Source organism: Oncorhynchus gorbuscha, linkage group LG07 (assembly GCF_021184085.1).
Source record: "Oncorhynchus gorbuscha isolate QuinsamMale2020 ecotype Even-year linkage group LG07, OgorEven_v1.0, whole genome shotgun sequence".
NCBI classification, from domain to species: Eukaryota; Metazoa; Chordata; class Actinopteri; order Salmoniformes; family Salmonidae; genus Oncorhynchus; species Oncorhynchus gorbuscha.
In genome coordinates, this window is record NC_060179.1 from 62,515,150 (window position 1) to 62,532,096 (window position 16,947).

General features: G+C 43.8%; 1 protein-coding gene across 1 annotated transcript in view; it reads right to left on the bottom strand.

Annotated features, from left to right (window-relative positions):
* The window catches only part of fam20cb (FAM20C golgi associated secretory pathway kinase b), a 92,420-nt gene extending 79,658 nt beyond the window's left edge, over positions 1-12,762 (bottom strand). Inside the window, exons 1-2 of the mRNA XM_046357114.1 lie at positions 11,349-12,762; positions 10,824-11,002 (exon numbers count right to left, since the gene is read on the bottom strand). Coding sequence (XP_046213070.1) covers positions 10,824-11,002; positions 11,349-12,088 — 919 coding nt within the window. The 5' untranslated portion in view covers positions 12,089-12,762. The remainder of the gene's footprint in view (positions 1-10,823; positions 11,003-11,348) is intronic.
* Between the last annotated feature and the right edge of the window lie 4,185 nt (positions 12,763-16,947).

Genomic DNA, 16,947 nt, shown 5'->3' on the forward strand with positions numbered 1-16,947 from the left:
TGTCTCTCGGTCTCTCGGCCTGTGTGTGTCTCTCGGTCTCTGTGTGTGTCTCTCGGTCTCTGTGTGTGTCTCTCGGTCTCTGTGTGTGTCTCGGTCTCTGTGTGTGTCTCTCGGTCTCTGTGTGGGTCTCTCGGCCTCTCGGCCTCTGTGTGGGTCTCTCGGTCTCTGTGTGGGTCTCTCGGCCTCTGTGTGTGTCTAATCGGCCTCTCAGCCTCTGTGTGGGTCTCTCGGCCTATGTGTGTGTCTCTCGGTCTCTGTGTGTGTCTCTCGGTCTCTGTGTGTGTTTCTCAGTCACTCGGTCTCTGTGTGAGTCTCTCGGTCTCTGTGTGGGTCTCTCGGCCTCTGTGTGTGTCTCTCGTCTCTGTGTGTGTCTCTCGGTCTCTGTGTGTGTTTCTCGGCCTCTGTGTGCGTCTCTCGGTCTCTGTGTGTGTCTCTCGGTCTCTGTGTGTGTCTCTCGGTCTCTGTGTGTGTTTCTCGGTCTCTGTGTGTGTCTCTCGGTCTCTGTGTGGGTCTCTCGGTCTCTGTGTGTGTTTCTCGGGTCTCTGTGTGTGTCTCTCAGTCTCTCACTCACTCACACCTTGTCTCTCTCTCACACACACACACACACGCACACACACGCACACACACACACACACACACACACACACACACACACACACACACACACACACACACACACACACACACACACACACACACACACACACACACACACACACACACACACACACACACACACACACACACACACACACACACACAAGCCATCAAAAATGGACAATGGACAAAATTCAACAAAGTCACTTTCTTGGTCAGTAAAACATATTGCCCCCAAAAGAGAGCAACTAAAACTTAATAGATTGAACCGTGTGCTTTAGATTGAACCATGTGCTTTAGTGAATGGTCACCAAGGTGAAGGTTTTCTCTTCAGTAAAACAGCTATGCTTTGTTGACATGATCAGTCAAAGAAGCAGCACTGAAAATAATCACATTTATGGTCTTTCAAAAGAAGAACATGCTGTTTCATGTTAAAGAGATGTTGACAAGTGCTGTACAAAGGAGAGAAGAGGGTGAAAAGTTCAAGTGGAAATGTCAATGCTTCAGTCTCTAGACTGTTGGCATACTCACTTAGTAATCAGATGCCCTCGTCAAATACCCTAAAACGGGAAGCCTGGGGAACTTCCGTGGCAGAAATCAGATAAAGAGGGGTCGTAACCAATTATGTATATAAACCCTGGATTGCTGATGCTATGTATTGGCCATTGAGACACTTCTGAAGCCACCGGTCTGTCATATTGTTACATCTGCTCCTGCCACGCCCTCTACTGCTCATCCTGTCTCCTTGACCTGCCACCACTCCCCCAGTAGTCTCTCCCTCTCTCAGTGTGTGTAATTGTCTGGGCGGAGACAGGTGTGCTGGAGTCAGAGCAGATCCCCACCAGCTGCAACCTGTTCCGTAATCAATACCTCTACAAATACTGAGCCCTGCCACTTCCACGCTGCCAGATCGTAATCTCTGCTCAGTCAGTCTACATTTCTAGCCATTTGTTACTACTCAGATCCTGTTTCCCTGCCTGATGCTGTTTTCCTCTCCACCACAGCTCCGCCTGCTCTGACTCTGGTCCCTGTGTCCTGTCCCACGTCTCGTCATCCTGCTACTCTGTCCTGGATTCCCGACTCTACTGCTCCCTTGAATTCCCCTCTGGACCTGCTTACCCTGTCCCAACCCCTCTCGCTCCAGCCTCAGCCTCCGCATCTGGTTTCCTGCAACCCATCCGAGCTTTCCCTGGCCTGCATTCCATCCTGTGTTTCAATAAATATCCTGGTTACTTCATCCCAGTCTCCTTGTCTGAGTCTGCTCTTGGGTTCCCCTGTTCCACTCCGCGTAACACATATTGGCACTCCCCAGTAGGAGCAATCGTCCATAGGAATTCATGGAATGCTAAAAAATGACGTGTATTGAGGTATATTTGATGTTGTTGTAGTGGGGACAGTAACATTACTAATCGGGAAAAAAATAAGGATTTGTTTTATATATATACAGTTTTAACACACATACTCATTCCAGGGTTTTTCTTTAGTTTTTCAATTTTCTACATTGTAGAATAATAGTGAAGACATCAAAACTATGAAATAACACATGAAATCATGTAGTAACAAAAAAAGTGTTCAACAAATCAAAATATATTTTATATTTGAGATTCTTCAAAGTAGCCACCTTTTGCCTTAAAGACAGCTTTGCACACTCTTGGCATTCTCTCAACCAGCTTCATGAGGTAGTCACATGGAATGCATTTCAATTGACAGGTGTGCCTTTTTAAAAGTTCATTTTTGGAATTTCTTTCCTTCTTAATATATTTGAGTTGTGTTGTGACAAGGTAGGGGTGGTATACAGAAGATAGCCCTATTTGGTAAAAGACCAAGTCCATATTATGGCAAGAACAGCTCAAATAAGCAAAGAGAAACGACAGTCCATTATTACTTTAAGACATGAAGGTCAGTCAATGCAGAAAATGTCAAGAACTTTTCTTCATGTGCAGTCTCAAAAACCATCAAGCGCTATGATGAATCTGGCTCTCATGAGGACCGCCACAGAAAAGAAAGACCCAAAGTTACCTCTGCTGCAAAAGATGGCGCTGACAGAGATGGTCACCTCGCTTCGGGTCCTTAGGAAACTATGCAGTTCATTGTTATTTCATGTATTATCGCTTACATTGTTAGCCCAGAAAATCTCAAGTGTTATTACATACAGCCGGGAAGAACATTGGATATAAATGCGATGTCAACTTACCAACATTACGACCAGGAATACGTATTTCCCGAAGAGGATCCTTTGTTCGGACCTCCACCCTGGACATGTGATATTATCCCAGAGGCCGGCCCAAAACAAAGCGGTCGCCGCAGGAGAGGCAGAAGAAGCGGCCTACTGGTCAAACTCAGAAGGCGAGCACACCATCCACCCTTCCGAGCATATTACTCGCAAATGTCCAATATCTAGATAACAAGGTGGACGAAATCAGGGCACGAGTTTCCTTCCAGAGAGACATCAGAGATTGTAACATTCTCTGTGTCAAAGAAACATGGCTCACCCAGGATATGTTGTCAGAGTCGGTACAGCCATCTGGTTTCTTCATGCATTGTGCTGACAGAAACAAACATCTCTCTTGTAAGAAGAAGTGTGGGGGTGTATACCTTATGATTAACGAGTCGTGGTGTAATCACAAAAACATACAGGAACTCAATTCCTTTTGTTCACCTAACCTAGAATTCCTTGCAATCAAATGCCGACTGCATTATCTTCCAAGAGAATTCTCTTCGATTATAGTCACAGCCGTGTACATACCCCCCCCCCAAGCAGATACCTCGACGGCCCCGAAAGAACTTCACTGGACTCTATGTAAACTGGAATCCATACATCCTGAGGCTGCATTTATTGTAGCTGGGGATTTTAACAAAGCTAACCTGAGAACAAGAATTACTAAATTCTTTCAGCATATAAAATGCACGACACGAGCTGGTTTCATTCTGTACCATTGTAGATCAGGGCGTGACTAGGGGGTTTCTAGGTATTATATTTCTATGTTGGTGAGTGTGTGTATGGTTCCCAATTGGAGGCAGCTGATAATAGTTACCTCTAATTGGGGATCATACTTAGTGTGTCCTGTTTCCCATCTACTATGGGGGATATTGTGTTGTATGAGTGCCTATGTGCCCTACGTATTTCACAATCGTTATATCTTTGTTGTTGTTGAAGTTTCAATATCTTAAAATGTGGAACTCTACTCACATTGCGCCTTGGTCCAATTATTCACGTTCGTGACACATTGCTACTCTAACTTCCGTGATGCATACAAAGCCCTCACCCACCCTGCCTTCGGCAAATCTGATCACGATTCCATTTTGTTGCTCCCAGCCTATAGACAGAAACGAATACAGGAAAAGCCCATGCTCAGGTCTATACAACGCTGGTCTGACCAATCGGATTCCACGCTTCAAGATTGCTTCGATCACGTGGACTGGGATATGACCCAGATAGCCTCAGACAATAACATTGATGTATATGCTGACTCGGTTCCTAACCAGAAACGGTGGATTGATGGCAGCATTCACGCAAAACTGAAAACGAGAACCACCGCTTTTAACCATGGCAAGGCGACTGGATCGAATACAAACAGTGCAGCTATTTCCTCCGCAAGTCAATCAAACAAGCAAAGCGTCAGTATAGAGACAAATTAGAGTCGCAATTCAACGGCTCAAACACTAGAAGCATGTGTCAGAGTCTACAGTCAATCACGGATTACAAAAAGAAAACCAGCCCCGTAGCGGACATCGATTTCTTGCTCACAGACAAATTAAACCAATTAAACGCTTTGAGGAAAATACAGTGCCACTGACACGGCCACTACCAAAGCCTGTGGGCTCTCCTTCTCCGTGGCCAACGTGAGTAAAACATTTAAATGTGTCAACCCTCACAAGGCTGCCGGCCCAGACCGCATCCCTAGCCGCGTCCTCAGACCCTGCGCAGACCAGCTGGCTGGTATGTTTACGGACATATACAATCAATCCCTATCCCAGTCTGTTGTCCCCACATTCTTCAAGATGGCCACAATTGTTCATGTTCCCAAGAAAGCTAAGGTAACTGGACTAAATGACTCCCCCATTGCACTCACTTCTGTCATCATGAAGTCCTTTGAGAGACCCTGGGTCTCGACCCCACCCTGTGCAACTGGCTCCTGGACTTTCTGACAGGCCAACCCCAGATTGTGAAGATAGGAAACAACATCTCCACCCCGCTGATCCTCAATACTGGGGCCCTACAAGTGTGCGTTCTCAGCCCTCTCCTGTACTCCCTATTCAACCATGACTGCGTGGCAATGCACACTTCAGATGACACTATGGTGGTAGGCCTGATTACCAACAAGAAAGAGATGGCCTACATGGAAGGGGTGAGGGCCCTCAGAGTGTGGTGTCAGGAAAATAACATCTCACTCAATGCCAACAAAACAAAGGAGATGATCGTGGACTTCAGGAAACAGCAGAGGGCCCCCCCCCCCCCCCCATCCACATCAACAGGACAGTAGTGGAGAAGATGGAAAGTTTTAAGTTCCTCGGCATACACATCACAGACAAACTGAAATGGTCCACCCACACTGACAGCGTGATGAAGAAGGCACAACAGTGCCTCTTCAACCTCAGGAGGCTGAAGAAATTTGGTTTGTCATCTAAAGCACTCACAAACTTTAACAGATGCACAATCGAGAGCATCCTGTCGGGCTTTATCACCACCTGGTACGGCAACTGCGCCGCCCTCAACCGCAAGAGTCTCCAGAGGGAAGTGCGGTCTGCACAACACGTAACCGGGGGCAAACTACCGACCCTCCAGGACACGTACTGCAACCGATGTCACAGGAAGGCCAAAAGGACAACAACCACCCCACTGCCTGTTCACCCCGCTATCATCCAGAAGGCGAGGTCAGTACAGGTACATCAAAGCTGAGACTGAGAGACCTAAAAACAGCTTCTATCTCAAGGCCATCAGAATGAAAAACAGCCATCACTAACATAAAGAGGCTGCTGCCAACATACAGACTCTCAACATACAGAATCTCTGGCCACTTTTAAAAAATGGACTTAATAAAGGTATCACTAGTCACTTTAAATAACACCACTTTAAAAATGTTTACATATCCTACATTACTCATCTCATATGTACAGTGGGGCAAAAAAAGTATTTAGTCAGCCACCAATTGTGCAAGTTCTCCCACTTAAAAAGATGAGAGAGGTCTGTAATTCTCATCATAGGTACACTTCAACTATGACAGACAAAATGAGGAAAAATATCCAGAAAATCACATTGTAGGATTTGTAATTAATTTATTTGCAAATTATGGTGGAAAATAAGTATCTGGTCAATGACAAAAGATTATCTCAATACTTTGTTATATACCCTTTGTTGGCAATGACAGAGGTCAAACGTTTTCTGTAAGTCTTCACAAGGTTTTCACACACTGTTGCTGGTATTTTGGCCCATTCCTCCATGCAGATTTCCTCTAGAGCAGTGATGTTTTGAGGCTGTTGCTGGGCAACACAGACTTTCAACTCCCTCCAAAGATGTTCTATGGGGTTGAGATCTGGAGACTGGCTAGGCCACTCTAGGACCTTGAAATGCTTCTTACGAAGCCACTCCTTCGTTGCCCGGGCGGTGTGTTTGGGATCATTGTCATGCTGAAAGACCCAGCCACGTTTCATCTTCAATGCCCTTGCTGATGGAAGGAGGTTTTCACTCAAAATCTCACGATACATGGCCCCATTCATTCTTTCCTTTACACGGCAGTCGTCCTGGTCCCTTTGCAGAAAAACAGCCCCAAAGCATGATGTTTCCACCCCCATGCTTCACAGTAGGTATGGTGTTCTTTGGATGCAACTCAGCATTCTTTGTCCTCCAAACACGACAAGTTGAGTTTTTACCAAAAAGTTATATTTTGTTTTCATCTGACCATATGACATTCTCCCAATCTTCTTCTGGATCATACAAATGCTCTCTAGCAAACTTCAGACGAGCCTGGACATGTACTGGCTTAAGCAGGGGGACACGTCTGGCACTGCAGGATTTGAGTCCCTGGCGGCGTAGTGTGTTACTGATGGTAGGCTTTGTTACTTTGGTCCCAGCTCTCTGCAGGTCATTCACTAGGTCCCCCTGTGTGGTTCTGGGATTTTTGCTCACCGTTCTTGTGATCATTTTGACCCCACGGGGTGAGATCTTGCGTGGAACCCCAGATCGAGGGAGATTATCAGTGGTCTTGTATGTCTTCCATTTCCTAATAATTGCTCCCACAGTTGATTTCTTCAAACCAAGCTGCTTACCTATTGCAGATTCAGTCTTCCCAGCCTGGTGCAGGTCTACAATTTTGTTTCTGCCGTCCTTTGACAGCTCTTTGGTCTTGGCCATAGTGGAGTTTGGAGTGTGACTGTTTGAGGTTGTGGACAGGTGTATTTTATACTGATAACAAGTTCAAACAGGTGCCATTAATACAGGTAACGAGTGGAGGACAGAGGAGCCTCTTAAAAACGAATGTAAAGGTCTGTGAGAGCCAGAAATCTTGCTTGTTGTTGAAGTGTACCTATGATGAAAATTACAGGCCTCTCTCATCTTTTTAAGTGGGAGAACTTGCACAATTGGTGGCTGACTAAATACTTTTTTTCGCCCCACTGTATATACTGTATTCTATAACATCTACTGCATCTTGCCTATGCTGCACGGCCATCGTTCGTCCATATATTTATATGTACATATTTTTAATTCATCCCTTTACATTTGTGTGTATAAGGTAGTTGTTGTGAATTTGTTAGATTACTTGTTAGAAGTTCATTAGAGTTAACAGTCTCAGAAATTGCAGCCCAAATAAATGCTTCACTGTGTTCAAGTAACAGACACATCTCAACATCAACAGTTCAGAGGAGACTGTAAATCAGGCCTTCACGGTTGAATTGCTGCAAAGAAACCACTACTAAAGGACATCGATAAGAAAATGAGACTTGCTTGGGCCAAGAAACACTAGCAATGGACATCAGACCAGTGGACATCTGTCCTTTGGTCTGATGAGTCCAGATTTGAGATTTTTGATTCCAACCGCTGTGTCTTTGTGAGACGCAGAGTAGGTGAACAGATTCAAGGCACACTTAACAAGCATGGCTGGTTTTGGCTTAGTGGGACTATCATTTGTTTTTCAACAGGACAATGACCCAACACACCTCCAGACTGTGTAAGGGCTATTTTTACCAAGAAGGAGAATGATGGAGTGCTGCATCAGATGACCTGGTCTCCACAATCCCCCGACCTCAACCAAATTGAGATGGTTTGGGATAAGTCAAACCGCAGAGTTAAGGAAAAGCAGCTAACAAGTGCTCAGCATATGTGGGAACTCCTTCAAAAATGTTGGAAAAGCATTCCAGGTGAAGCTGGTTGAGAGAATGCCAAGAGTGTGCTGTCATCAAGCTGTCATCAAGGCAAAGGGTGGCTATTTGAAGAATCTCAAATATTTGATTTGTTTAACACCTTTTTGGTTACTACATGATTCCATATGTGTTATTTCATAGTTTGATGTCTTCACTATTATTCTACAATGTAGAAAATAGTAAAAATGAAGAAACCCCCTTGGATGAGTAGGTGTTCTAAAACTTTTGACTGAGTAGTGTTTATACGCCTCACTCTCAGAAAGATAAGTAGTACTGCTAGGTTTTACACAGTCAAATGTAGCAAATAACTACCTTTTTTTAATAAAGAACTGTACAAATGATACATTTCTGACATCAATATATATCAATACAGTAATATGAGATCTGTATGTAAAATACATACTTTCAACATGTTTGTCATTTAACATATGCTCTTAGTACATTCTTCTTAAGATGGCTAGGTGAGAATCAAATATCACACTCAAAAATACAGAATAGACGCACTCCATTCCAGCTAAACAATGCAGAAGAAAACTACAGTAATATTTTTACACACACATGAAGGTACCCATGAGCAATATTGGTGGATGTAGAGTTTTGGAAATAAACTCATCAAATTCACACGACCAAATATCTGTAAATGAGTGAAGTAGGTCTGACTGTAGCTAGGCCTGCTATACAAAGCAAAACCCATACTACCAACTGCTGGATTTTGTAGTCTCAATTGACATTCACATCCTAGCCACTCAGTCATATAGCTGTGTAATTACATGGGCTGGAGGGAGCAGCATGTAGCTGACCATACTGCCAGACCAAGCTGCATCCACCCTGCATTCTCTCGTTTCACTGTGTGTGCATCTGGAGAGAGAGCATAGCCTGGTCCCAGATCTGTTTATGGGTCTTTCTATGAATAATGAAGCCAAAGTGTGACATTGGGATCAACATTTGAAAATGGTTTGAAACAATACTCAAAATGTTTTTTATGCAGTTCTACCTGTGTACTTAGAGGAATAAATGTGAATACATGCAAATTGACCCATAACTCCACCAACACCACAACATAGTACTAATAGTATACATCCTTTAAGCAGCGATCATACAGACATTGGCAAGTCCAATTCAATGACTTTCAGGGACTTTTTTCAAGCACTTAACTGTAATTTCCAAGGACCTCAATGTAACACAGTCGTATAATTTATATCATTGTACATATAGGGCCCACTTCCCCCAAAATGTATGCAAAACGTGTATAACAAAATAGGCGCTTACCACTTCAAGAAAACATTTTTTTTTTAGGCCTTGCCAATGCATTAACATTTCAATTATTATTTCATTCTAAAATATGTGAGAATAATGTGGACATCGCCTGACTAAATAGATTGGATGCATGACGATTTGTCTGTAGCCTATGCGGCTGACGCTACGACACATAGTAAAGCCATGAATAGCAGCATCATTCATCTCCCCATTTGAATTACACCATTGCTGTTTTTATAATGAGAAAGTGAGCAGCAACCAGGTTCCTTTTTAATGGAAGGATTTGTATGGAAAGACAAGTTGTCATCCTAACAATAACCGCAAGTGGTTTTACCGCAACAGAAATTCAAACAAAAACTTAGCAATAACGTAAATCACAGATAATTATAAGGGAGCTGGATAACTTTTAAATTGACTACAAATAATTACAATTGAGGAAATTTGTATGGTTTAAAATTGCAGGTGTAACATGGAAACCGAAATGTATTTGTCATGTTATTTCATTACCAGATAGTGTTGTGAATAAGCCCACTATATCCTGAATAATTCATCAGAATAGTGTTGGGTGTTGCGCAATAGTCCACCCTACACAACTGCGCAAAGGAGACAGTGTCCAATCTGAGGCACAAAAACATGTTAAAACATGAACACATTACCTTGATGCTTCCTCTGTTAAATCTAACGACACCCTGCTGTAAATCAAGCAGACAACAACAGATGATCAACACCAATTCGTATGTGATTTTAGACCCAACGTGGATCCAGGCACAAGTGTAACGAATGAGACGCCAAATGATTCTGGACATTCCTCGAAACCACCTTTTTCCCAGCACTTGGGCTGTTGTTGCATCGCATGTGCTATCAGAACAGCTGCTTGTCACTTGACTGTCATTCGGAAAATTCCTTTCTAGATCAGATGATGACGTGTGAAAATATCCCAGCCTAACTAGTCAGCTGGACACCATATGCGCATCCATCAAGTATTAGGCAGAATTATTGAAAAAAACACGTTAATGACAGGATCAATTTAGGTTTTAAGTATCAAGTTACGGTTACTCTTTTGGTTAGGGGCTTGCGATTTTGCAATTGAATTCATTATTTTGGATTTGTGTGCCCATGAAAACTGTTTTCACCCCGTAACATAAGAAGAAACAAAATGTTAGGTGCACTGCATTTCTGAGATCTCTATACAACAAACTGTCCGACAGCTCGATCCAGGATTCACACAGGGTTCACATTCATTGTCAAATTGAACTGATTAATGCTTAATATATGAAGTAATGTCAACTTACACTGACATAAATGCAAGGACAGAAAAGTCAGGTTTTATGTCACAGGTATATATATATATATATATATATATATACTCTTTTTATTCTGTTTTTTTCAGGGGGTGCTGCAGCACCCTCAGCACCCCCGTTTTCCGGGTCTAAGTCTAAATTCAACACACCTGGACTTCCATGTTGGTTAAACCAAAACAATGAAATGCATGCGGCACTCCAGAAGCAGGGTTGTCTAACCCTGCTATATGACATAAGGTTTGGCTGAATAACGTACAACCAGATCTGAGACAGGGCTATAGAGGAGCTGCCTTCTCTCCTCTCACTTACCGACGCTGGTGATTCTCTGTGAGACCAGGTCCCTGAGCAGAGCATCGATGACTAGGTTATGTCTGGAGTAGAGCTCATATCGATTAATCCCTATGTGGAAGCGGAGCCAGTTGGGGTAGGAGTCAGCCGTCAGCTCTCCTCCTGTTGGAGTGTACTCCTCCATGTTCCCTTCAGCGGGCCTGGGGGGAAGAGGGGAGGGAGGAGAAGGGAGAGGTGATCCCTGTTTTTTCTGCAGCCCTGAACCACCCTCCTTTTTAGTGTTGCATGTGTTAAGAGGTGTTTTGACAGGACATGACTTGAATTTGCAAGAGGGACATTTGCTAATATGGTTAGGTAGCCTATAACCATTTGTGTAAAAACACCTTCATTAATGTGAAATAACAAGATGAAATGTGTCATTTACACATAATATCCTAGGTGTATTGTTTGTTTAATTTGTGCTATTGCCTTGGGTTGAATTTAAAGAGGCTAATAATCACTTTTCGATTGTGGTGATGGTCTATAAATATATAAAATATATGTTACCATTCCTGATTCTCTGTGGCGGCGTTGGGGTCAAATCTGATGTCTGTGTTGACGTTGAACAAGGTGTCTTCGTCGGTCAGAGACGGTAAGGCTCTCTTGAATAACGGGTGGTCAAACAGAGCCAGCAACCTTGAACTCTTGACAGGTATGTTTTTGGTGACCACAGTGTCGTGTATGAACCGTCTCTTTTTGTCACCATTTTGTGCATAATGTTCAATCCGTTTAAAGGCTTCCGTTTTGTTTCCCGCTTTGGTGTTCTTCTCCAGAGAATGGGAAGAGATGTTAGAGTTTGGCTCATTGCTGAAGTCCTGGAGGATTCTCAGCGTGTGTTTGTTAGGCCAGCCTGACTCCGCTCCCGACCTAGCTCGGTGTTTAGCCCAGTTCTGAGGGTCCTCGCTCGGCTTGTGCGAGCAGGAGCAGCCGCTGTTGCTGCGCCTCTCCAGCTTTGGTAACAAGTCTATCATGATGTGCATCGAGCAGGCGATTAGAAACACCATGAGAATCAAAACTCGGAATTTACGGAAGAGTATCATCTTCATAGTCCCCTGTTTGAGCAGTTGCGAGTATTTACTGCAAATGATGAGCACGCATATGAACAGACTCACTACATCACTGATTATGTTTATCACGCTGGATGCCACTTTAATTAAATACACGTTGAACACGTAACCATCTTCACTTCTTGCCGTCTTGAGTAGACTAAATGTTTCAGTGTTCAACTTTTGTATTTCCAACCACATAGAAATCCAGACGGCAGGCTTCTTTTGTGGTTCAGAACGAGAGGATTCTCCGCATGCGCCCAGGTAAAACAGGTCGACTCGGTTCAGACCAACGGTCGAGTTGGGAAAGCGGCATTATCTCAATTGCTTTCGCTCTACAGCTCCGACCCCAAGGCTTTACGCACAATACACGGTATAAAGGAAGTGCAAGGGTCTGGAAATAAACTCGAAAACGGTAGATAAATGATCCATCAGAGGTTTATGTTGGCGGGGTCTGCTGGCGCACATCGGTCCGGCCATTGAGCGTGAACTCTGCTGTGTGAGAAACGGAGCTGTCGTGGATCCGCTGGGCACGGGCTACGCATTGGTCCAGTCCGGGATAGGAAAGAGCACTATTCACCAATGTCAAAATATAATTTAAGAAGAAGACTATTCGAAAGACTACTCCCTTTCCACTAGAAACGATAAAACAACGTGTAAAGGCGCAGCAGGCAAAGTACAGTAAGCGACCCAGGATGAGAATAAATGGCAATGTTCACAGCAAATCCCGAATAAAGACAGGCAATACAAAACAACCAAAGCGAGACGAATCAAACAAATAATTCGGATAGGTGCCGATTCGGTTTCTCTCTCGGAGATAGACTACAGTGTGCCTTGTGAGCAAGGAAAAAGACAATCACTGTCCTTCGCATGTGAGATTGAGGTTGGGTGTGTTAAATATTATGATGAAGCGCGTCTAGATCCAGCCTTGTGCAGCGTCACCGTGCACAGATTGGCTGAGTCTCTCCCACAGTCGGAGAGAGAGGGGGACAGCAACCATCTGAGGCTCAAGTGCCTGCCTGCCTGTTTCTGTAGCCTGTGTTCTTCCTAAAAAAACATTTCCCCCTGCAAATCCAGACTGTGCAAGAAGAGGGCGTCTCATCCCAGTGGTGAAATTCACTGTGGCACAATATTGTATGTAGCTACGTTAGATGATGTATGTCTATTGATTAGTGCAATGCATCTGGTGCAATCAAGGAGGCATCCTCATGGAGACATGTCAGTGTCAGTCCAGGGCCTTCATTCAATCAAATCAGCAGTATCTGTACAGCAGCATTATCAACATACGGTATTTACAAAAACAACCACAGCAATACCAGACGGTATGGATGTGTATAGAAACAACAGTTGGCTGCTGCCATATTCACATCTTCTGCCTCTCCACTTCCCAAATCAACACACCAATGTCTTGGCTAAAAGGCCCAGCAGTACACCTACTGAAGGGGTGGTTATGGTTAGGATGGTTGGTTGATAACTGCAGGGAAGACAATGGGAGATGGGTTAACGAACAGCGGTATAGGAATGGCTTTAGCTGCACCATTCTACAGTGGTATATGAATGGCTTTAGCTGCACCATTCTACAGTGGTATATGAATGGCTTTAGCTGCACCATTCTACAGCAGTATATGAATGGCTTTAGCTGCACCATTCTACAGTGGTATATGAATGGCTTTAGCTGCACCATTCTACAGTGGTATAGGAATGGCTTTAGCTGCACCATTCTACAGCGGTATATGAATGGCTTTAGCTGCACCATTCTACAGTGGTATAGGAATGGCTTTAGCTGCACCATTCTACAGTGGTATAGGAATGGCTTTAGCTGCACCATTCTACAGCAGTATAGGAATGGCTTTAGCTGCACCATTCTACAGTGGTATATGAATGGCTTTAGCTGCACCATTCTACAGTGGTATAGGAATGGCTTTAGCTGCACCATTCTACAGTGGTATAGGAATGGCTTTAGCTGCACCATTCTACAGCAGTATAGGAATGGTTTTAGCTGCACCATTCTACAGCAGTATAGGAATGGCTTTAACTGCACCATTCTACAGTGGTATAGGAATGGCTTTAGCTGCACCATTCTACAGTGGTATAGGAATGGCTTTAGCTGCACCATTCTACAGCGGTAAATGAATGGCTTTAGCTGCACCATTCTACAGCAGTATAGGAATGGCTTTAGCTGCACCATTCTACAGTGGTATAGGAATGGCTTTAGCTGCACCATTCTACAGCGGTATATGAATGGCTTTAGCTGCACCATTCTACAGTGGTATAGGAATGGCTTTAGCTGCACCATTCTACAGTGGTATAGGAATAGCTTTAGCTGCACCATTCTACAGCAGTATAGGAATGGCTTTAGCTGCACCATTCTACAGTGGTATATGAATGGCTTTAGCTGCACCATTCTACAGCGGTATAGGATTTGCTTTAGCTGCACCATTCTACAGTGGTATATGAATGGCTTGAGCTGCACCATTCTACAGCGGTATATGAATGGCTTTAGCTGCACCATTCTACAGCAGTATAGGAATGGCTTTAGCTGCACCATTCTACAGTGGTATATGAATGGCTTTAGCTGCACCATTCTACAGTGGTATATGAATGGCTTTAGCTGCACCATTCTACAGTGGTATATGAATGGCTTTAGCTGCACCATTCTACAGCAGTATAGGAATGGCTTTAGCTGCACCATTCTACAGTGGTATATGAATGGCTTTAGCTGCACCATTCTACAGTGGTATATGAATGGCTTTAGCTGCACCATTCTACAACGGTATAGGAATGGCTTTAGCTCCCTATAGGGATTTACCTACTGGAACATTACTGTGAGGAATAATGAAGTATCTGTAAAGGCAAGATTAGATGGGAATGTAATGATCATTGTGAATCTGAGTACTAAATTGTAAGTGTGTGTGTGCCTGCCTGCGTGTGTGCGTGCGTGTGTGTATGCGTGTGTTTGCAGCTGTGCTTGTGTGTACTACAGTGAGTGAGTGAGTGAGTGAGTAAGTGAGTGAGTGAGTGAGTGAGTGAGTGAGTGAGTGAGTGAGTGAGTGAGTGAGTGAGTGAGTGAGTGAGTGAGTGAGTGAGTGAGAAATGATGGGTTTATTCCATTCCTACGAAGGAAGCCTTTCTGGGAAGTGAGTAACAGTCTAGTGACTCACTCACCTAACACAAAGGACCTCTACTGTCTTTCCTATTGTGTGAGACAGAGGAGGAGGAACATAGCCCTTACTTAATAGACTACAGATTAGTTCACCAAATTGCTATGTAGCCTTCTGCAGAGATGACATGGGGTCACACATGGACTTTTGAGGCCTTGAAGAAACTCGTAAAAATAGCTAGTAAATTACTAGTAATTCAACTTCTGTCAGTGTGTGTGTGTGATGGCATTGACTCAGACTATATAGAGACAATGCATCGCTTGTTGCCCATCATCCCCTATAATCATCTACAATGACCAATCTACCTTCCTCTCTCTTGCCTAGGGTGAAATAAATGTGTATTGATGTCAGTCAGGTAAGCATGATGATGATTTCATGCAGTCAGTCAATGGGTCAGTGAATCCTTACAAACTCCCTGGCCTGAATGACTGACTGAACAGTGCAGTTCATTCAACCTTTCAATATGAGTCAAGAACACCTTTGTATTCTTGCTGTGTTACTGATCATTGCCCTGTAAGAGGAAGACAACATTTAACAGGTGGTCCAATCCCATTGGCCACCTGTACCAGTAGAGACGGCAATGAGATGAGGGGAAACAATCAATACAATTATTGACTCATTTCTAAATTAATTAATTGAAACAAACAGACGTTTCCCCATTGACTTATTGGCCACAACACATCACCTAGAATGCCCTTTACTTGACACACTGCTCAGTGTTATCTCTGGCTGGCACAGCTGACAGGACAACCAGTGACACGTGTCTGAATATGGAACGACCTCACCTAGTCCCCCCCCCCCTCCCTCCGCCAGATGACAACAATAACAAGGCTCTTGTTGCCCATCGTCCCACAATTACATCTTCCCAACAATTGGCTATTCTAGCTTCCTCTCCTACCTGAGGTGAATTAGCCAGGGTTGGATGGATGTGTATTGATGTCAGTTGGGTAGGCATGAAGATAGCGTGCAGTCAGTGGGCCAGTGAATCCTCACAAACCCCCTGACCTGAATGACTAACTGGATTGTGATGTTCTTTCAACCTTTCAACCTTAGTATTCTTGCTATTTTACTGATCATTGCCCTATAAAGAAATATATTGCACAACTCTTGATTAAGTGGTGTTACAGCACACCGTGTCATGTTTCAGACCATCGCAGGAAGAACATTTCACACCCGTGAGTTTTAATACTAGAGGCAATAAACTTAGCGAAACAACTCAATAATAATAATAATAATATATGCCATTTAGCAGACGCTTTTATCCAAAGCGACTTACAGTCATGTGTACATACATTCTACGTATGGATGATCCCGGGAATCGAACCCACTACCCTGGCATTACAAGCGCCATGCTCTACCAACTGAGCTACAGAAGGACAATGAATGTATTATAGTAACACAATTATAAACCTTTACCCTATTGTCTTATTGTCCACAACACATCAACTAGAATGCCCTTTGTGTGAAATGACAACGGTAACTAGGCACAGCAGAGGTTATCATTTTGGGTAAATGAACATAGATTGATGTCTTATACCACATGTGTCAAAGTCATTCCACGGAGGGCAGAATGTTTGCGGGTTTTTGCTCCACCTTGGACTCGATTGATGAATTAAGGTCACTAATTAGCAAGGAACTCCCCTCACCTGGTTGTCTAGGTCTTAATTGAAAGGAAGAACCAAAAACCTGCAGACACTAGGCCCTCCGTGGAATGGGTTTGACACCCCTGTCTTATATGTATTGGGGAGTTACAGCGACCGAGCAAATCCTTATCTTCATCTATGCTATCTCAGCAGTGGGTGATATGTCTATTTGTTATATAGGGTTGGTGGGAAACAGGCTCTGATAGGCTTTAGAGGTTGGTCAGGGTCAGGGCTGTGGTTTTGGTGGGAAACAGGC